This window comes from Poecilia latipinna, unplaced genomic scaffold (assembly GCF_001443285.1).
Source record: "Poecilia latipinna isolate Pla-1442-1.1 unplaced genomic scaffold, P_latipinna-1.0 Scaffold1409, whole genome shotgun sequence".
Classification (NCBI taxonomy): domain Eukaryota; kingdom Metazoa; phylum Chordata; class Actinopteri; order Cyprinodontiformes; family Poeciliidae; genus Poecilia; species Poecilia latipinna.
Genome location: NW_015114025.1, coordinates 20,027 through 41,181, shown reverse-complemented (window position 1 = coordinate 41,181; position 21,155 = coordinate 20,027). Strand labels below are relative to the sequence as shown.

At 36.8% G+C, this 21,155-nt stretch overlaps 1 protein-coding gene across 1 annotated transcript in view; it reads right to left on the bottom strand.

The window, feature by feature from the left end:
* Positions 1 to 21,155, bottom strand: part of LOC106962401 (collagen alpha-1(XXIV) chain-like) — a 46,910-nt gene that overhangs the window by 7,905 nt on the left and 17,850 nt on the right. The window contains exons 16-40 of the mRNA XM_015056807.1: positions 20,688 to 20,741; positions 20,406 to 20,450; positions 20,123 to 20,167; positions 15,157 to 15,210; positions 14,520 to 14,573; positions 14,338 to 14,391; positions 14,069 to 14,122; positions 11,152 to 11,205; positions 10,530 to 10,637; positions 9,812 to 9,865; positions 9,235 to 9,342; positions 8,999 to 9,052; positions 8,749 to 8,802; positions 8,559 to 8,615; positions 8,000 to 8,053; positions 7,411 to 7,464; positions 7,261 to 7,314; positions 6,671 to 6,724; positions 5,934 to 6,041; positions 3,147 to 3,254; positions 2,925 to 3,032; positions 1,395 to 1,448; positions 1,249 to 1,311; positions 805 to 858; positions 639 to 674 (exon numbers count right to left, since the gene is read on the bottom strand). Of these exons, the coding sequence (XP_014912293.1) occupies positions 639 to 674; positions 805 to 858; positions 1,249 to 1,311; positions 1,395 to 1,448; positions 2,925 to 3,032; positions 3,147 to 3,254; positions 5,934 to 6,041; positions 6,671 to 6,724; positions 7,261 to 7,314; positions 7,411 to 7,464; positions 8,000 to 8,053; positions 8,559 to 8,615; positions 8,749 to 8,802; positions 8,999 to 9,052; positions 9,235 to 9,342; positions 9,812 to 9,865; positions 10,530 to 10,637; positions 11,152 to 11,205; positions 14,069 to 14,122; positions 14,338 to 14,391; positions 14,520 to 14,573; positions 15,157 to 15,210; positions 20,123 to 20,167; positions 20,406 to 20,450; positions 20,688 to 20,741 (1,596 nt within the window). The remainder of the gene's footprint in view (positions 1 to 638; positions 675 to 804; positions 859 to 1,248; positions 1,312 to 1,394; positions 1,449 to 2,924; positions 3,033 to 3,146; positions 3,255 to 5,933; positions 6,042 to 6,670; positions 6,725 to 7,260; positions 7,315 to 7,410; positions 7,465 to 7,999; positions 8,054 to 8,558; positions 8,616 to 8,748; positions 8,803 to 8,998; positions 9,053 to 9,234; positions 9,343 to 9,811; positions 9,866 to 10,529; positions 10,638 to 11,151; positions 11,206 to 14,068; positions 14,123 to 14,337; positions 14,392 to 14,519; positions 14,574 to 15,156; positions 15,211 to 20,122; positions 20,168 to 20,405; positions 20,451 to 20,687; positions 20,742 to 21,155) is intronic.

Here is a 21,155-nt window from a genome sequence, read left to right as displayed (position 1 = left end):
AAAAAAACCAAATTTAAAAAAAAACCCCCCACCGTTTCCAAAAAAAACCCCCCCCCCCCCAAAAAAAAAAAAAAAAAAACCTTGTAAAAGCGCACGCAGGGTCAGTGAAACCACATACAGCGTAAAATATTTGTTTGGTCCAAAGGATTCCATTTCTTAAGACAGCAGGAGGGTTAATATCCACGTGATTTATTTTTCCTATACCAGTTTAGTACCAGGTGTTTGGGACCATTTTACTGTTGGAACAAACACTGGTGTCCAAGCTTGAATCACCTGGAACATTCACTTCCAATGAGTGGAAATTGGTCAGAATGTTCAGGAACAATAAATGAACTGTTCATAAACCAGAAGATGTTGGAGCGTCAATGTCACTGTTCTTCATGCACATGTAAAATCTCCAGAGGTCTAAAATGAGAAGCCAAATGATTTGTGGAAAAACAAGAGACTCTTAGGCTTGATCCATCATTTTTGAAGTAAGAGCTATATTTCTGACCAGACATGTACAGTAGTTATACCACTGAAGCTTTCTTCTACGCCTATTTACAACTGAATACTTTTTTTTTGCCATCTACTCCTTCATCTTACAAAACAACAATATATTTTGAATAGCACAAACTACACAAACTTAAAATACTCACCATTTCACCATTGCTTCCTTTTGGGCCCCTTGGGCCCTAAAGCAGGTTAAAAAAAGAAACCTCTGTAACAAATCTGTCACTTTAACATCAAGCACATTGCAATAAGCTGATTTTATGAAAGGTAAATCAAATGTGTAGCAATGACACTAGGCAAGTTCAAACCTACAGGTTTTCCTAGTGGACCAATCATTCCTTCAGGGCCCACAGGTCCAGCAAATCCCTGAAAGGTGAAATAAATTTGTACAACAACAATATTTTTATAATTAGCCTTCATTTAAAAAATCATTTGCATGTATTTTTGTACCTATTTATGTCCCAAAAATTATCCTTTTTTTGTGATACAAGCACTTTGAAACGCCTTGCTGCTGACAGGTGCTATACAAATAAAATCTGATTGATTGATAATACCAATGCAAGTAATATAAGAGTAGATATTCGGTTATAGTAGGTCTCATATTAAGAGGAAAATTAAATGTAAAAACATAATAACACCAAAATGGAAATGACACTGATGTTTTAAAAATGCACTGAAGACAACCTTTTATTATGAAACATTGATATTATGTGTCAAATGTGAGAAAATTAACATTTAGAATTTATTTGAACTTACCAAAGAACCTAAAGGCCCTTTAGGGCCTGGGATGCCTCTCAGTCCCAAGTCACCATTTGGGCCCTGTTTCCAGGCAAAAATGAATAATAATGTCATCAATATTATGTTTTGCTTCATTATAATTGCACAACTTAAATGTTTCTTACTTTTGGCCCAGGAAAGCCTTGTAAACCAACCATTCCCAAATCTCCAGAATCTCCCTGCAGAGACAAAGATATCAGTGACCCCAAAAAGCCATATGAAAAAAATAAGAACATGCATAGTGTTTATGATTTTATATTATGCTTCAAAGCGTTCCAAAGCAATGCATTCAATATCCCACAAAAAATGGCCTTTGTGTCTATTTTGGAAAAACTTGAACAGATATTAGTTCTGCCTCTGGATCTACAGTAGCCCCAACAACCCTCCACATAACTTCCAAGAAACACACACACACACACAGGAGGAATGTCTGCATCCTTTTCTGTGTCTGTGTCTCTGTGTCTGCTTCCCAGGTGTTTCTAGTGGCATGTTTGTACAGCCAGTCTTTCACATCCTTTGGAGAGCTCCGTTTTCAAACCAGCGTCTTTGGCTGGGAAACTGCATTCACTGAGAAGTGTAAAGGAATCTGACCCAGGGGTAACCACCCCCCTCTGTTTTAGAAATGTCAGTGGAGATAACGAGTAGAAAGAGGGAGGTTTGGGGGGACTGAGTTCTGTTTCCTTTCTCTCATTCTCTCTCTTTTTGTTGCATAAGTAAAGTGGAGCACCTCTTTTTCTCAGGACACTGGAGCACGCTGCTCTTACATAACTTTTCAGATGGAATGTTTCCATTTTAGTTCTCGCCCCAATAATTTGTTGCTCTATCCAGGCTGGAAAAGCATCAGGCACAGATATTTTGACTAAATACATATCAGTTACATATAGCCTGAAGTTATATTTGGAGAGAAGTTTAGGAAAGAAGCCGATTTATAATCCTGCTCAACAAGAACATTCCAAGGATGGTATCAGTTATCCAGATTAATGTGGTACAGTTGGTGGATTATGCTGTTATGTTTTTATTCAGATCAGTTTTCATGTGTCCCTTACTTTTTGTGAGATTCTGCTTGGTTTTAGTTTGTGTTGTGCTTCTTTCTGTCATGTAGCCCAAATAACTTTATTTTATAATCATTTTTTCATCTGCTTCGTGCAAAGATTCCTTTTCATATTTAATATGATTGAACCCGCTTCTCTTTTCTCTCTCATTTGGTTCCAGCTCCCCAGAGACACTGTGCTTCATGCTTTCATCTTTCAGTATATTGCAATTCTTATCAACCATTTGTTTGTGTACTAGAGTGTATCTATTATTTATACATTTTCTATTTTTTCTTTTAGTCTTATTGGAATATAAATTTTATTTTGTTGCATCATAAATTAAAGTGTAACCCCCATTTAGCTACTCACTTTAGTTCTTAATTTGCTATTATCTTTTGAATCTTTATGCAGAAATGCATATTCTTGATATTTGAATAACAATTAGAGAAATTTAAATACACATCAGGGGAAAAGTTGATAAAATATGCAAATTAGATGAAGGTAAAAATCAATCAAAAGGTAGATTTTCATATTAAAGTTTCTAAACTGCACAGCATCCTTGGAAGGAACATTTGGGGTTCTGTGTACAGCTTTGGGTCTTATTTAAGTGGAGTTTCCACTCACTGCTTGTCCTTTAGGTCCTGGATCACCTTTCTTGCCTTGGTCACCTGTCGATCCCTCTACGCCTTTGTATCCAGGAGCTCCCCTGTCTCCAAGCAGGCCAAGTTCACCCTAAATTATTATGAAGTGTCATTTATTTACAAGTTTATTAAAAATAATAATAATAATTTAACGTGAAACACCAACTTCAGTTAATTGAGCTTTTTCCTCCCGTCTTTTTCTCACCTTCTGACCAGGTGGTCCGCTCTCTCCAGGTGCTCCAGGAAGTCCAGTTTCTCCCCTGGGACCTGGACGCCCAGCAGGGCCCTCTGGGCCCAACGAGCCTCGCTGACCCTGCAGGTGAACAAGACGTGTAATCAAGAAAATGCTGGTTGCGTCATGTTGGAAAAACATTTTGAAATCAGTAACATTTGCTCCTTCTTAATCTATAACTTTTGGTAGAAGATAAATTTCCACACAACCTCTCTTTAGGCAAAAGCTTTAGTATTTTGGAACCAACAGCAATTTGGTCTGACTTATAAATAAATACAGGCAGAAATATCTTTAAAACACGCCGAGTGATAATTCTTAAATGTGGGGAAAATTGTGGAGAAACTATTGGTTATATAGAATTTTTTCTTTGCATGATATTTGACAATAAGAACAAACGTTAAAGATCATCGTTTTGATCAACTGCAACAACATAACCAGTTATCAGAAAATTGTCTCTTAATTTTAAGAGACTGTAAACTAATAAAGTAGAAAATTAATTTTAAATATGTGATCAAAAACAAAAAGTATTATTGTATTAAATGTTTTGAACACAAAAATAATTTCCACCCATGTTTTCGACAAGTATCTTTCTTCTTCTGCTTCACAGCTAGATGCAACAAAGAAGGTAGCAATACAACAGCAAGAAAATGTCCTGATGTAGGGGGTTTTGTTAGGTATGAGATAAAATACAAAAGTTATGTGACTTTCTGATTAGGCTGTTTCTTGAGTTTTAAGGGTGCCACAAACTCTACCAGCAGTCAATGACTTACTGTCTAATTCTGCTTCACCATAAAAGCTAGTAAAGCTTAATGAATACCAAAACCAAGTATTTTCCCCTTTCCTTCAAAAATGTTATAACAGTAACAGTTGTTCCTTTGTAGTGTATGGTGGTTTTCTGCTCCATTTGCTGCGTGGTGAAGCAAAATGGAACGACTCATTAGAAAACACACAGAGCTCGCTGTCATCCCAGATATGGCTTCTATTCTTCAGTCTCTTTTAGACGAGTTGACAAGTTGAGAACCAGACGGAAATTGCAGAGCTGTCATGAAACCCAAACAGGAGTTAAAGGTTTTTTTTTTTTGTAATCTTTCAACTTCTTGAGATTTAATGAGGATGGAGCAGCGACTCTCTCACACATATGCATGGTGCGTACAGGAGCTATGGAAAATGTTGTGGAGAACTAAGATGATTGATTTACTGTTGGATGTAGAGTTGGGCAAAATCCCACGCTAAGGAAATTTCCCACAGTTCTGGCAGCGGCCATTAAAACACATGTGAACATGCAAAACCCTCCTGAGTATAGAGGCTACAGGCATTATGGGCTCTTTGGAAATCAATGCATATCTGATTTTGAATACACACTGGGTCATTAAAAAATGGGAACTGCTCAGCAGAGGCTCCTGCGTGGCCTGGGTGATAATTTTACAATGTTGTTGTGGAGCTTGGCAAGTCAGTCTCATATTACTTCAACTTAAATTACATGTCATAACATTTTTAACATGCAATGCAATGTTTTTGCACATTAAAACTACTCTTAGGTTCGGCCATCTGCGTTCCTTTGGCTGAGGTTTATAGCATCACATTGGTAAATTTAGAAAATAGAATAAAACACCAACAAAATTACACTGATTGGATAGTTTATGTGAAGAAATGACACATTCCTGTCCAAAAAAGATGACTTAAAATGCAATATCTGCATCACTCTGTGAGATACATTACAATTAAAGTAAGAGATTCCTGAATTAGTCACACTTGATTGTTATACGATGTTGTGTAAATGAAATTCACACAAGGGAACCTGACTTTCCAAGCCTGTATAAAATTCTCCAGTTTGGCTCCTGACATGTTTAAATAAACCCACAGTGCTACAATCAGGTGAGACCAATAAAATCAAACAAGCCAAGCAAAGCCAAGTTTTATGAAGCACTTTAGAAACGGTACTGACCAAAGTGCTTATAATTTTAAAAAAATGATTAAAGGTAAAAGTGGCAAAAATAAAATACTACAAACAAATAAAAATAAAACCGAAATAAATATAAACTGACCAAGATATGAATGTGAAAAAAGTTTCGAAGATTAGTAAAATAAATCATTTTAAGTGAATATAAACAACTAATATGGTGCCTGTATGTGGATTTTCATACCGATCACCTGATCCTCCAGAGGAGAACATAGATTTGTTACAACTTGAAATTAAGTTTTAATGCCACAGGCAGAAAAGGAATTGTAGTTTTTGTGAATATTTATCTTTCTAAGTAGGTTAATTGTTTATTTGCCAACTATAATAAAATCAATACTGAAAGTTCTTTACAAAATTAGCTTTTTAAATACTTAATTTCATGCTGGCTAACATTTGCTAACACATTAAAGAAGGCTTAAGTGTGTCAGCAAAGATCAAGGTTTTCAACTCCAACTGTTTGGATGTGAGATCCAAATTTTTCCAACTCTTTTCAGTGTTTTTTCCGCATTGTTGTTTATGACTGACCATTCAAAAAATCTTTAGCCTTTCCTTTTCTGAAACAGAACTAAAAACGTACCGCTTCTAAAGTACCAAAGTTCAAGTTTTGCATATATAGAGCTGCAGTCTTGTAAGATTATAAAACCTCCAGATTGTGACAACATACATTTGGGTTTGTCAGAAGTTATCTCCAACATCTGTACTCTCTAGATTTGTGTATTCTGAAGGCTGAACCCTAAACCTGGAAAGCTTTAGTCACAACCAAACAGCTACAATCTTCTGCAGTGCAATGCAGCTGTTACCTGTCGCCCTGGTTTTCCTGGCAGACCTGGTAAGCCAGTCAGTCCTGGAAGACCATCTGGACCTAGATAACCTTTTGGTCCCGTGAGTCCAGGTAAACCAGTTGGACCCTGGAGAATGACAACATCTCTTATTTAAAAATTCTAATTCAAAAATACTTTATTGATCCCAAAAGGAGATTAAATTATGGTCATTTTAAGGCTGAAGGTCATCTGTACATGCCAACATTGACATTGATGATTCCAAATGCATTCTTGTTGAAGAACCTGGTGTCAACAGTTTTTTATTTCCTCTTACACTGGGACACATAATTGTGTCTGGAGTCATGAGATTAAATTAACATTGAAAAAATAAGTGATATTTTTGTTGTATGAAGACTCCAACGCTAAATTTGAAAACCTAAAATAAAATTTTTTATTTTGTTCCAAAGTGAATGGGATTAGATATCCTTATTTTATCATTTGGTTAAAAAGCTTCATTAGTTAACATTGTGAAGCTTGAAAGCTTGGTGTTGTTAATTTTCTCTACATAGGTATTTCAATGGAAATATTTTTCACTCAAGCCACAGTCTCTTCAGAAGCCATGCTTCTTTCGATTGCCGAACAGTGCAGAGTAAAATGAAATAGTATGCGTCTTTTTCAGCTGGCAAAGTTGTTTTTTTATTGATAAATATATGAAATTTACACAGTAGTAAAAAAAATGTTGCAGTAGTTTCTGTCTAAGGCAGGCAATCACTCACTTCAGCACCAGGGGCTCCATTCAGACCCCTCACTCCCTTCTTTCCAGCTGAGCCCTAAAGTGTGAAACGTAAGTGACTGTAAACAAGTCATTGTGTCAAGTTGATTATTTTCAAATCATAAAACAATAATAAAAAAATAATACTAAAAAATTACACAGCAATATCACACTTTCATATCCAGAAAGACAAATGCATTTAAAAAAAAGCTATTTATAGCTTCAGAGGATACAAACATGGTATGGTTTACCAAAGCTTTTAATTTGAAACAGGCATAAACAGGAAACCAGAAAAAGTCTCCAGTGTTTTCATGTCAGACCAAATGATGAACGTTTCTAACAGAAGGCAGCAGATGTTGCTTTTTGTTTACCTCACAAAAAGAGACTGAACCGAAGCCAAGCAGAGAAAACAACAGGTAAATAAGTGGCGACGACAAACTGTATTTACCTAGTTGCTTGCCTGATATCAGTGTGTAACTTAGAACATCTCTCCGAATTGAGAGTCTGGACACTTTTTGATCTTGTTTTCAAGTTGTTTTTAAATTACATATGTTGCACTTTAAATGTGCAGGTAAAATGAGTGCAGTGACTCACAGGAGGCCCCTTTTCTCCTTTAACTCCTGGTTCTCCAGGCTGGCCAGGTAGACCCTTCACCATGCAAAAATATAAACACATACAACCAATAAAAATTATTATCCTTATCAAAGTTGTGTTAATGCAATATTTTAGAGTCTGTTGACTCACCGGTGGGCCGGGTGGTCCAATTCTGCCACGAGGTCCAATCACACCAACATGACCCTGGAACATCGATATTCAAGACATGATCGTATGCTTTTCTGATCACCTTTAAATACGCAAACTAGATACTAATTTTTCTGGAGGGAAGGAATGTTGCTGCATATTTAATGCCCTCAGCCACAATGTCAGAGTAAACAGTACTGTGTAATTGCTTTTCTTTTTTGTTTGTTTTTTTAATCTAATAACACATTAAGGCAACTGTGGTCACATTTTTAGTGACTTTAGTAAATTTTAGTAAAATAATGTGAAAAGATATTTATATTTGTATGACAACTTTCCACTAAAAATGTTATTGCAAATCATTCTTTAGAAAATAATACATTATTAGTTAGATTAATCTTAATATGAGATCACATGAAAGCAGCACAAACAAACAAAGAATCAGTGTTTGAAATCAGTGAACACAGTTTCTCACTTCACTTACAGGTCACATATAAATGTCTAAACCCCTCAAAGAAAACAAAGAAAAATTAGCATTTGCTGTAGTCTTGCCCTGTACTGTAACACATCACATTGTTTTTGTGGTTTTACCAACCTTGTATCCTTCATCTCCTGGCTCCCCGCGCTCCCCACGCTCTCCTGCAGGCCCCTGAGTAGACAATCATGCAGCTACATGAAAACATGTGCAATACATTGGCTTGATTCTCCTTGGCTGCAATCCTACTTGAACATAGTTACTTGTCAGGCCAACATACAGAACTTGTTCAGCTTCGTCAAAGAAGCGACTCTCACTTTAATGATCATACTCTGCACTGTAAATCCTAAAAACAAGCTTGCCATTTATAGATTGCAGAGTGAGGTTGTTATAGTCTTATTTTTTGTGGTGAAAACAGATTGTTTTCCAATATGTCACATAATTCCCTTTTTGTATATACCTGAAATTATTTTGGATTATTTTTGCCACAGCCAACAGTAGATCTCAGTATAACAACTAATGCAAAGGAAATAAATGCATTGCAAGGAAAATAAAAATAGAACACTGCAGCTTTCCTAAAGTATAAGTGTTTTTATGAAAAATAAAAACATTGTTTTTTTTTTATATGACAGAGAAAAGATTGCATAAAAAGCAGAGTTTGAAGGAAAGCAAGACCTACTGGTTCACCTAAGGGCCCTGGTGATCCTGGAGTCTTATTGTCCTCGCCTGGATAACCCTGGGATGCATCACAGTCAAAGTCACAATTTATGCAACAACTCAAGTCAATACATTTTCACACTTTCACACTTAAACATGTTTAAATTCTTTGGAAGTATTTTAATTTGGATCACTAATTTAGATCGTATTACCTTTTCACCTTTGGGTCCTGGTGGTCCAATGGGCCCAGGTTTGCCAGGGTGTCCCTATGAAAGACAAAAGTTGTCTTATTTATACATAATAAACATAAATGGCTGCCCTATGTAAATCAAATGTGATATTTTATCATTAATATGTTCTCTAATTTGCCGACTGGTGTTCTCAACTCAAAAATATCCTTATGACTCTGATCATATAGTATTTTTGAAGTGTTTTTTAATATAAAACGCATGAAAAACTCACTGGATATCCTGACAGTCCTGGTTGTCCCTCAAGCCCCAGGACTCCTGGTTGACCCTGAGAAAAAAATAATAAAGTAACTACATGAAGCTTTTGTTTTATTTTACTTAAACATTATAGTGACTCACTTATTTAGCGTTCAACTCATATTCACTGACATTGTTTCCATCTACAGTAGTTTTAGTTTGATTTTAAGGAAATCCAAAGCAAAAGGAAAAGCAGAACAAATGGGAACTAACAGGAGGGCCTCGAGTTCCCCGGGCCCCTTTCGGCCCTGCCTCGCCCGGTTGGCCGATGTCCCCTCGAGAGCCAATCTCACCAGGAAGACCTGGAGGGCCCCTCTCTCCCTGCAAAGATCCAAAAGATCAGGGGATGGTTGGAAAAAATGGCACAGGATAGAATAAATCGGAGACAGAAAGACCTTCAGCTTAGACATTTTGATCAGGGGAAGAAGTAGTGATGTGGGGTTCGGTCATATTATTTATTTATTTCAAACTGTTTTTTTAAAAAAAAAAACAACAACAAGAGAACAAGCATTCAGTGGGAGAGAAAAAAATGTGCATATAAAACAGTAAATCAAGTAAAATACTCAAAAATTGGACTCTGAAGAGAAGCAGAAGAAGGACAAAATATCAGTTTATATCAGTTTAAATATCAGGATGGAAACTGGTGGTCCACCCTAAAGTCCTGCTTTAGGGTGAAAGACATCTCAACTACTGATGCACAAATCCACAACCCGCTCTATAGATTCTTATTTCTTAGGGTAACAATAAGGTACATTTTTAAAAGGTACTTTTAAATATGGAAGATCCTAACCTTCTTTCCGTGGCGTCCTCTGTTCCCTGGAGGGCCAAGTTTTCCTTCTGGGCCCTATCAGAACAACATGAAATAAAACATGTTTTTATGCTTAGTGGCACAACTGACTGGACTGCTGAATGCCAACCCCTGACTTAACTGCCTGAGAGAATTTTATAATTTAGGCACTCGGAAGGATTTGTTTTAGAAAACAACCAAAAAGTTAATCAAAGATGTAATCTGGTTGCATTTACTGAAAACAGTTGCGTCTGTGTTATTATTATCTTGACTGCTGTACTTTTTGACACTATATAAACCACATCACATCTTGTATTGCTTTATAATGACCTTGATGCTGTAGTGGCAGAACATCAGAATTCATGAGTGCATGAATATAAAAGTCTTTGTCCTCAAAACACAAGACTTAGCTGCATCGTATTTCAAACTGTAAGCTGCCATTTTTTACACACCACTGTTAAAGTACTACATCTTTGTTATGGAACAAATTAAATTATCCATCCATTAAATCTATCTGCTGATCCAGAGTCAGGAGAGTCCTGATGCTCATCTCCAGTGCTGACAAAAATCAACCTAAAGCTGGGATTCAAACCCAGAACCTTCTGTCTGGAAGGCCACAGTGCCACTGCCCAGCTTCATCTGCCATGAATAACTGTCAGCACGATTTTCATGTATTCTTAAAATCTGAGAGTAAATTTTGGAAGATAAAAAAATAACTTGCGCGAAATCCCTGTTTCCCAGGTATTCCTGCTGGTCCTTGGGGCCCTGGATCTCCTTCAAGTCCTTTGTCCCCAGGCTCACCCAAAGGGCCACGCTCTCCAGGATCACCCTGAAAGATTCAGAGAAAGAATGAAACTCACACCCCGGGTGGATGAGGTGATGAGTAAGATTCATGTTGTTCATGCAGAAATCCCATATTTTCCAAACTCAACTTTCCAGAATACTTTGTTGTTTTTAGCCTATTTTTGGATGGAGGGACAGATGGCTTTGGAAGTTCAAACATTTATTCATATTTTCTTTTTCCATACTTATGAAAACGTGGAAAAAGTATTAATCAAATCTTATACTTCTCCAAACTTTTCGGGCATGTGTAGGAGTCTTGTAACCCTGTTTCGTGCTCCAACTGACTCCATTCAAAATTAAAGTAAAAATCAAACAAAAAGCTACAGAAACACCTGAATATTCATTTTGTTATAAGATTTTGAATCTCTCTTGGAAGATTTGGAATTAAATTGATTATTTTTCCAAATCTAAACAGGTTTAGCTTGAAGACTTTAATCTAAACTCTCAAATTTATTGAAAACATTTTAAATAGTCATTTAAAAAAGGTTTTCTGTTCTTACCTTCGCTCCATCTTTCCCCTGAGGGCCATCTTCCCCTGGGGGGCCAGGCGGACCCTGTCAGTGAATTACAGTTTGAAACAAAAACGTGTTTTTCTTGAAGAGGTCTACCGGCTAAATCAGAGACGATGCAAGAAAAATAAAAAAGTCTATTTATAGAAGCATGTTTTCTACTAAATGTGTATTTCAGAGGAACAATTAACATAGTAAACACCACAACAATAACTTAATGATTGTGAACAGTACCAAAGCTGTCTTTAGAAGAAATGAACTGTTCACCAAAACTGTCATTTATAACTAAAGATTCAGTGACGTTAGATAAATTGTGACATAAAACATCTTCACTCTCTGTGGCACTTTGACATGTCCACAGAGTCTCAGCACAGCGTTTTGAACATCACAGCACTTAAACTTTATTTATGTGCATTGTAAAAACTTCACTTAAGATGTTCAGTCCATTAGTGAGTCAGCAATGAGACATTCACCGCACAATCTGCACAAGGACGTCTCTGTGGTGAACAACTGCAGCTGTCTGGGACACACAAGGAAAGAAAGCACTCGGTGTCTCAGTGAGTCAGGAGCAGATTTTATGTGACTGTGGTCAGAGTCACGAACTCCTGATCTTAGATTGTTGTAGATGTTAAATGGTTTAAACTCTGCTAGTGGCATTTATTCAACAGTAGCTTGAAAGGTGGAAGAGCAGAGAGAGAAAAGGAAGACTAGGACAGAATTAAGATTTCATAATACATACTTTAACTAGGAGAACTGTTCTCAGATGACTTTGATTGTCACCTCAGTATAATTTGTGCTTTCTTTTTATTTATTGTTTTACTGCGCATATAATTTTGCTTGGCACAGATAAAGATCTGAATTAATTTAATATCTATAATTTTCATTTCTTTAAAGCTGCAGCATATTGAGCTCCTCTGTCTTTTCGGCAGAAATACACCACTCAGTCAGAAGCAACCAATCAGAGCCAGGAGGAGGGTCTTAGTGCTGTCAATCATTCTCATGCTCATCCATTCCCCTTGATCTCAGCTACATAGCTCACCATGAATGCTAACACTAGTTAGAATGGCCACCAGTGTCAGTGGATAAATAATTTTCCTAGAACTGTAAGTCAGTTTTCCACCATTAGTACATTGAGCAGTGTTGATTTCCTGGCTCTGATTGGTTGTTTTTGGCTGTGAAGCTGTGCATTTTTGCAGATGGCAATAGTAGCTCAATGAGCAGGTGGAGAAGCTCCATCTTCTCACAGATTATCTGTCTCATACTGTTTTATCTACAGTTTCATCCAGCTGTGAAGCAGTTTTATCTAATACAGAAAATAAAATTACATATATATATATATATATATATATATATTTGTAAAAGCTACCCACTGCCACTTTAATGCAGTGGTGTCCAAAGTCAGTCCTCAAGAGCAGGTGTCCTGCAGGTTTTAGCTCCTTCCCTGGTTTCACACACCTGGATCAAATAATGGCTTGTTAGCTGGCCTCTGCAGCACACTATGACATGCTGAGAAGGTAGTTGGAGCATTTGAGTGAGCTGTGTTGGAAATTGGCAGGACATCGGACCCTGAGTACTGGAGCTGGACACCAGCGCTTTACTGCAGTGTTTCTCAATTTGGGCCACTCCGAGCTGCATATTTTAAACGTGTCTCTGTTCCAGAACACCTGATTTGAATGATTGCATGGTCTCCTCTGCATGCCATCAAGTGCTGCAGAAGCCTGTTAATCACTTTACTCAAGACAGGTGTGTGGCAGAAGGAGGTACCTAAAATATGCAGGTCAGGGGGGCTGAGGACTGGGAATGAGAAAAAACACTGCAGGGCAGTCAAAACACATGAAGAGAAAACAGGACTAAAGTGTCAGAGCACAGTTAGTCAGATGTTTACACACATCACAGGCATTACTGTCACATTAACTATGGGGTTTTAGGAAAGCATTTGAGTTGGATGTAATGACTACAGAACATTCAACATCAATGGTTGTATGTTCTGGGGCAGGTGACAGCGCTGTTGCCGGGCAGAATACAGGCTCTGGGTCTGAATCCCAGCCTGGGGTCTTTCTACACAGAGTTTCTCCATGGGCACTATGGCTTCCACCCACAGTCCAGAAACATGGCTATGAGGTTAAATGGTGTCTGGTCATTTTACATTTAAATCTTTCACAGGTTTGAATAGTTCTGGGGTTAAATGTTACATCAATAAAAAAATATGTACCTAATCAGCAGACAGTCATCAACACACTCCATTAGAAGGTTAAGCCCTAAAAGGTCATTGTTTTGAAGTTGTTCAGAATTTACTATATGAATTAATAATAATAATAATAATAATAATAATAATATTATTATTATTATTATAATAATAATAATAATAATAATATTATTTTTAATTCATGTGGATGAATTAAAAAGCATCCACATAAAATGTTATATTATCTATTCAGTATTTGTTATAAAATCTCTTAAGTTTTATAGCTTTGCTATAACTCCAAATCACTCCACCGTGGAAAAACAACAGTCCTAAGAAAATACTTTTCTATGTCACGATAACATATGGATAACATATGATGAACTGTTAGTTAAGGGACTGAAGCCCTATAGTCATCATCTGAGTTAGAGCTGTTGTAAACCTTGTCTAACATTTTTGATTAGCATCACAAGATAATGAAAAAGATGTTAACAGACATCGTTTATGAAATTAGAAAAGGAAAGTTGTTTGTTTGCTGGCAGGCGGTTAAGTCTCCCCCTGCTGGATTTGAGAAACAATACCGGTTCCTTACTGGTGTCTTTAAAAAAAACAAGAAAAAAAAACAAAAACAAAGCATGTGTATGAACATTTCATACACAGGATATTAAGCATGATCTGAAGACACATGAAGGGAAAACATCAAATGCATCATTTTTAATCACTCACTCTGATTCCCTCCTGTCCCTGTTCCCCTTCAGGTCCTGGAAGTCCAACATCCCCCTACAGTAAACGCAAGAGACGACACATGACTGTCTGCTCATCAAACACTAAATATAAATGTGTCAGCGTTCATAACATTCATGGTCATTAAAAAGCCTAATCTTTTTTTAAACTTTCAACAGTGTTTCCTGGAACAAACTTACGTTTACACATTTAATTATGATTGCAGCTTTTACAGTTAAAAAGATGTAAAAATGTTTCGATGTTTTGCTAACCTTTAACCCTGGCTCTCCGATGGCACCTGGTCCTCCCTCTACACCTGGAACACCCTGAAAGAAATACACAAGAAGAGGAAGGAAGTGCACAAAAATGTTTAGGGAGGAACAACAGAGCTGAATTTGAAGTCAATGCCAAGTAAAAGACAAAATATTTGTCATAAAAAGCTATGTTTAAGTACTTCAGGTCCCTGCTCTCCATTGGATCCAGACTCCCCAGTTGGTCCTTTAGGTCCCTAAGAACAACCAATAAAAAAATGGTCAATTGATACTTCATAGATGTTTTTGATAATGAATAAAATTTTCCCTTTGTGATGATAAAGGAACACAGTATGAATTAATAAGAAGTTATGTGAGAAAAGCAGCTTGAGTTCTGAGAATTCCTTGGATAAAGATGCTGAACATTGTCCAAAAACAAGATAAGACTCATTACATTACCAGAGCCTCTAGCTTTTCCAAATGCTCCCATCTTAAAACCTGCCTTTGTCTGATTGTTTGACATGCTTTATACCCCTGAGCATTTGGTGAGTTTCCAGGTAATTCAAGAACAAATGAAGATGAAGCCAATAAAGTCCGGGAGCACTCAGGTGTGAAGAAGAAGGGAAGTGACATAAAGAAACATTCATCATACCACTAATCTTCCTCATAAACAGTTTCGTTTTTAGTAATGATGTTCCTCAGAGGTTCTTGAGTGTTTATTAAATACTTCCAACCCAGCCCACCTCCACTTTAAGAAGCCTTTTAAGCAGTTGGTTGGTGTGTCATTTGATTACAGTTTCCCAAAACAACCGCGTTCCTACCACAGATGAGGATACTTACTGGTTCCCCTTGAGGGCCCCTCTCACCAGTGTTCCCTGGAATACCGGACTTTCCCTGGAAACAAACACAGCCATGTCGACACATTGTTTCACTCAATTACAAGAACACAGAAAACAAGCTAAAGAAAATAACAACTCTCTTTGACCATTGCTATGGAGAGGGTAATTCACAACTGGACAGACGATCCTGTACCATCTCATAATGTTTATTTGTTGAACCCAATCAACACATCGTCAGGTTGACCCTGTAACCCAGTGACACTGGTGTAATCTGGGGGTCATTGAGTTATGTGTCATTAAGTGTTTGTGGGGTGAGAGTTAAGGGGTTAAACAAAAAAAATAGAATTTGAAAAAAGTAGTGATACCATAGTGCTGCTAAAAATACAGGAAAAGCATTAGTTTCTTTCATTACTATTACTCCAATGGGTCATATTATGGGAATAAATGAAAGGATTCATTTAATAGTGAAATCCTCTACAGAAAAGAAGTGAGAAATTTAGAGAAACTGGAACAAAACAGCTTCAGTTTGGTTTTTCATCCATTCTGATTGAATGTCTTCCAGAATAGTGGAAGTACATTGGGAGGAAGAGTGTGAAATTTAGTGTTTTGCTGCTAAGGACACAATGTTATAACTTTTACCATGCGGTGAGTAAACAGCACAGTGGAATATGCAGTCAGACAATGTTCAATTTGTTCTTTTAATGTTTAAGCTGATACTGATTGTCTATCAGTCACACATGTTGCATACTGTACATAGTGTGTTAGAACTGCAGAGCTCAATAGTGTTTCATCATGTTAAGCCTGATTTATCTGACCAAACTGTGTATATGATGCAGGTGAATGCATCATATAGACTGGAAGACATGTTACGACCCCATGTCTTCCTGCACATTTCAAACAAAAGGCAGATCGTCTTAATAAGGTATTAGTGGTTTTGATANATCCTTAGGAATAATTTAAAAAAAAGGCATTTCACATGTCCACTTGTTATATAAAATAAAAATTAAATTCTACACATTCTAAAAACATGTAGAGTAAGTGGTAGACAGTTTAATACTGCCCTTATTGGATGAATGCCTCTTCGTGTTTCTTTGACCTTCATTCAACTCTTCACCTTCAGTCTTTAAACCTGCCCTGCATGTCCCTGAAAAACCGTGTATTTTACCAACATTTATACTAAATAAACATTAAATATTGTTTATGGAATAGAAAAAAAATTGAGAGATGCAAATCTACAGTTGTGATCTTACAGTAATTGAGAAGCATAAAGAGACACATCAGAGTTCAGTGAACTTGGTTTAACATTTAATCATTTGATTTTTACATTTACATTGTTGTGTAATGGCAGCATTTCTATTCTTCAAGGCAATTTTTTACATTCTTCTTCTTCTATTCATAGAGATAACGTGGCAAGATGATGTTAAGAACATTTTTATCCATCTTGGCTCATTCGTGCATTCCTCTTTTTTTTAAAGATGTAACAAGGTGTTGGTTTGGCTGCAACTTAAAGTCTGTCATTACAAAGTAATGATGGCTTCCTCCTCATTCCTCAAACTCTCTTTTGACAGGATATAATCCATGGAACAAAGAACTTCACACCTGGGCACAAAACTGCTGACTGCATGAAATGTTTAATTAGCTCTAAGCTTGTGGAAATTGCTGTGTATGTGAATAGCTGATTGGCTGTATTTAATAAAATGACTCAAGTAATTCTAATATAATCCTAAAACGTTAATGTCAATTACTTTGCATTTAACATAATTGCTTTCCAATTTGAAATGCATAATTTTTGCTTATTGGAAGAAACTCTGAAAACCTGATTGTTTAAATAATTTCAACATCATTTCCATTCTTGGGATTGAAGTTCTATTAGAAAAACAAAAGTAAAACAAAGAGTAGATAATACACAAAAATGCAGGAGAGAGAAAGTGTTGGGAATAAATTTGGACATTTGGAGAAACAAGAGTCCTTATGGAAATGCAGAGACTGTTTTGGATAAAAGCCGAAACCACTAAAAAGTGCTTTCACTTAAAGTTGCCTTTTCTGCTAACATTTGCACACATCTGAGGTAATCAGATTCTCTCAGTTTAAGTTTTGAAGGAGACGTCATCAGACACAAGATGGCGCCATAACTCCACAGTAAAACAAGCAAAAGTTATCGTCTCCAACCCACATGATACAAACGTTTGTCAGAGTGGTGTTGTTTACGATTATGTATAAGCTGCAGATATTTCTTATCTAATACTGGGCAGCCACTGTAAATCTGCAGCTACTCTAAAAAAAGATATGCTCGGATAATAGTTTTTCAATCTAATCTCAAATATTAGTCGCACATTGGTTTGAACATTTTGAGAGATGCTTGAATGTGATGTATGTGCGGTTGTAAGGACATTTGGCCAAAAACAGAAGAGTAAACAACCTTTGAAGTCATAAAGTCATAAAAGGTACCAGATTGAAAAAGTACAGGAATGAATTTGTCACCGTAGATAAAAGCAACAGAAACATAGCAAAACTAACTATGCAGCTGATAGTTACTCCATGGAATAAATAAAAAATAAGCTATAAATTGTACTGCTGATGTATTATAGTATAATGGCTTGGAGAGTGCACATGGCTCCGTTTCTGGTTTTCTGTTTGATCTTAGTTTGCTTTCTTCTCCCATCTGTGGAAAACTGGCTCTTTTATCCTTTTTACCTCCTTCAAAACCTTATAAGAAATATAATCCATAAACTTCTCGAGTGGAAAAATACATTTTAGAACATAAAAACACTCGAAGCTGAAACAGAAGTCTCCCAAAGCCATGTCTCTGCATCTTCTCCCCATTAACACTTTGTTGAAAACACAAAAAAGGACATAAGCCCCAGTCTAAAGCAAACAGGAAACATTGTTCAGTTTGCCCATGCAGGCTGGGTTTGATTTGCTCAGCATTTTGGGATTAAACGGGATCGTAAAGTGGCCCACGTTTCTTGTTAATAATGAGACAATGACTAGGCATCACTATTGTATGGAGGAAAGCACAGTGGACTTCTTTGTGTTCGTCTTAAACTACTGCTATTCATTGACACAAAGGCAAAATCATATCCAATAAACAGCCTTGATCATAAAAAATACCACGCCAGTGAATGTTTACAAGCAATCATCTTCAATGTAATATTCCTTTTGGAATTTAGTGATGAATAATAACTGTGGGTCTGATAATACAACAAGCATCTTCAATAAGTTTTAACAGTCAAATGTATGTATGAAGGCTGTAATCAACCAATCCTTGGTTAGTTGACCAAGTTAGTGTTGCATTGTTTGATTTGTAAGTCCATTGGAGTCTTTGAAACAACATGCTTTTATGTGAATCAGCAAACATCTTTCACTTTCTCTTTTTCAGAAATGGTACTAATAGTTTTATATCTGGTTTTAAGTAGTGTCCATCAATTGTTTTATAAGTTTGGACTTCGGGCCATACCAGAATGTTATTTATTCCAAAAGCACCTTTGGTGTGTGTAGGAGATCAATGTCCGGTTGAGGCACAGAAATCTACCAATATATTAATGATTTTGTGCAGATTTTGTGCAGAATCTGTTTCCCAGCACTGCTGGGAAACAGATTCCTCCCATGACTTTTCTTGACAGTTATTGCTGCATTGTTTGGTTTGAAAGCTTCATTTAGTCTCCTTGAAAAATACTTCTTGCTGCTGTGGCCAAAAAAGCTCCATCTTTGTCTTGTCCAACCAGTAAGTCTTTCTTCAAAGGGTATTCGGTTTGTCCGTTTGACAGGCTGCAAATACAAGTGTTGACTGAAGATGTCCTATTTGGAGGAAGGAGTTTTTATTGGTTGGCACCCTTTCAGTCCATGCTGATGTTAAACTCTTCACAGTAAAAAGTGAAACTGTTGCTGTGGAAGTTTCCAGTCTATGAGGTCCTTGAGCCTTGGCTGTTCCTAAACATCCCAACTAAATTTCCTTTGATCAGAGACCAAAGTTTGGGCCAGATGAGTGTAACTCTGACACAGCTGGGTGTTCCAGCCAGAGCCATGATCCCAACACACTGAAGAGTTGCTTTTGGAATTACAGAGCAGGATAAGATTATGCTTTTGAAATGGTCCTGACCTTAATTATAAAAATTTGTGGATTACAGTTAAAAGCAAGTCTGGCAGGTGTTCAGAGCTGCGCTCCTCATGGTGGCAGCATCCTGGAATAACCCAATTGCTTTAGTTCTAAATTGTTCTTTTTGTAGATTTTTAGTCATAATTTTTTGGGTTGAGGCATTGGGGGGTTTTTTTGGATGCTTTGCAGCTGGAAGGATTTTTGTTCTTACTTTTCTGACTTTTAAACTGTGGCAACAAGGTTTTGCCATCAGAACTGAGAACCACTGCTAAGCATCTCAAAAGCTCAAAAATACCCAAACTGACATCCAAAATCCAGACGAAATAAAAGGGATGCAGAGCAGAACCAACCAAAGAGCAGAGAGAGGATGAGTAAGTTTACACAGTCCCTTCCATAAATGGTAATGGACAAAGACTCCAGCGTCTCTCTGATCAGCTTTCTAATCATATTTCCAGACAAGGATTTAAAGAAGAGCAGCAAAAGCAAAGGAGGTGGATCAGCATTGTGTGACCCAGTATCTGGTTATTGTGGAATATTATCTCTGCTGTCTAGATAATGAGCTGTTATTTATATATAAAGCAAAGCAGAACAATTTCAGGATAAAATTAAAAGCCTACAGGTAAGATAAGGGAGAAGATCTGTTTACATCTGTCAGGATGCTCAGAAGCAGAACCAAATCCTCTTTAATGAAAAACTTCCTCCTGGATGACAAGACTGGAGCAAACTCTTAAATTATGGTAAATTGGGATTTGCAGGTTGGAAGAAAAAAGGAGAGAGATGGGCTTTATGAGTGTGTTATTCCACTGTAGCTATAGTGATGGGGGATGTGTAGGTGGTGATTAAATCTGTGAAAGAAAAAGATTTTACTTACTGGTTTTCCAGGAGGGCCTCTTTCTCCGGGAACGCCAGCTTTGCCCTTTGAAGAGACAAAATCAGTTAAAAACAGTTTAAATCTGGTCAGGGTTGATCACATTAATACGACAAAACCATTACCAAGACATTCGGTTTAAATCTGGAACAGTGACGCATTTGCAAGCATGAAAACAAGGATGAAGAAATGACATAGGTATATGTAGGTATTCCTCTGAACTGTGTAATTTAAGCACCCAATCCTCTAACTCTTTGGTATATACATATCTAGAAAAAATACTTACTATTAATCCTGGTTCTCCTTTTGGGCCAGCTTCCCCCTTTTCACCCTGGAAACAAAGAAATATTATTGAGTTTTCTTTCTTTTTTTTTTTTCCCTAAACAGTTATAAATACATCTTAATGTGCTGAAAATCAAGAAATAAATCTGTAAGTAAGAATTCCAAAGATGATCTTATGATCCTGGCACAAATACCACAGATAGCATGAATGCTGCCCATTTATTGCTACATGTTTTTTTTTTTTTTTTTTTTACTCTGTGTTTATAAGAATATGGACGTTGTTTACCTTGGTGCCCTCAGATCCTGGTTCTCCTGTTGCGCCATCTGGACCCCGGGGCCCCTGCACAACACCAACATGAGGTTTACTCAAAGAACAGTATGATACACTACTTTACAAAGGGAAGCATTGATAAGTGAACAATATACAGCTCTATCATTTCTTGGATGTATTATTCTGGACTATGCTTCATTATTATCGGTTATAGTGTCGGCGGCTTTCAAACCATATATGTGCAATGTTATACAAAAACGCTAAACCTTAAATCTAAACCTTAGCATCTTGTTTTCTGCTATAGTCTGAAATTTCGCACATATCCTACAAATATTTCTCAAAATATCTCAGTCTCAGCATTACTTCCATGTATTTCTATCAGTGATTACTTACGTTAGATGTCAATATAAAAAGCTAGCAAGTGATATAAAATAACTATCCTTAAAATTACAGGATAGTACAGAAAATCAGACTAAACATTTC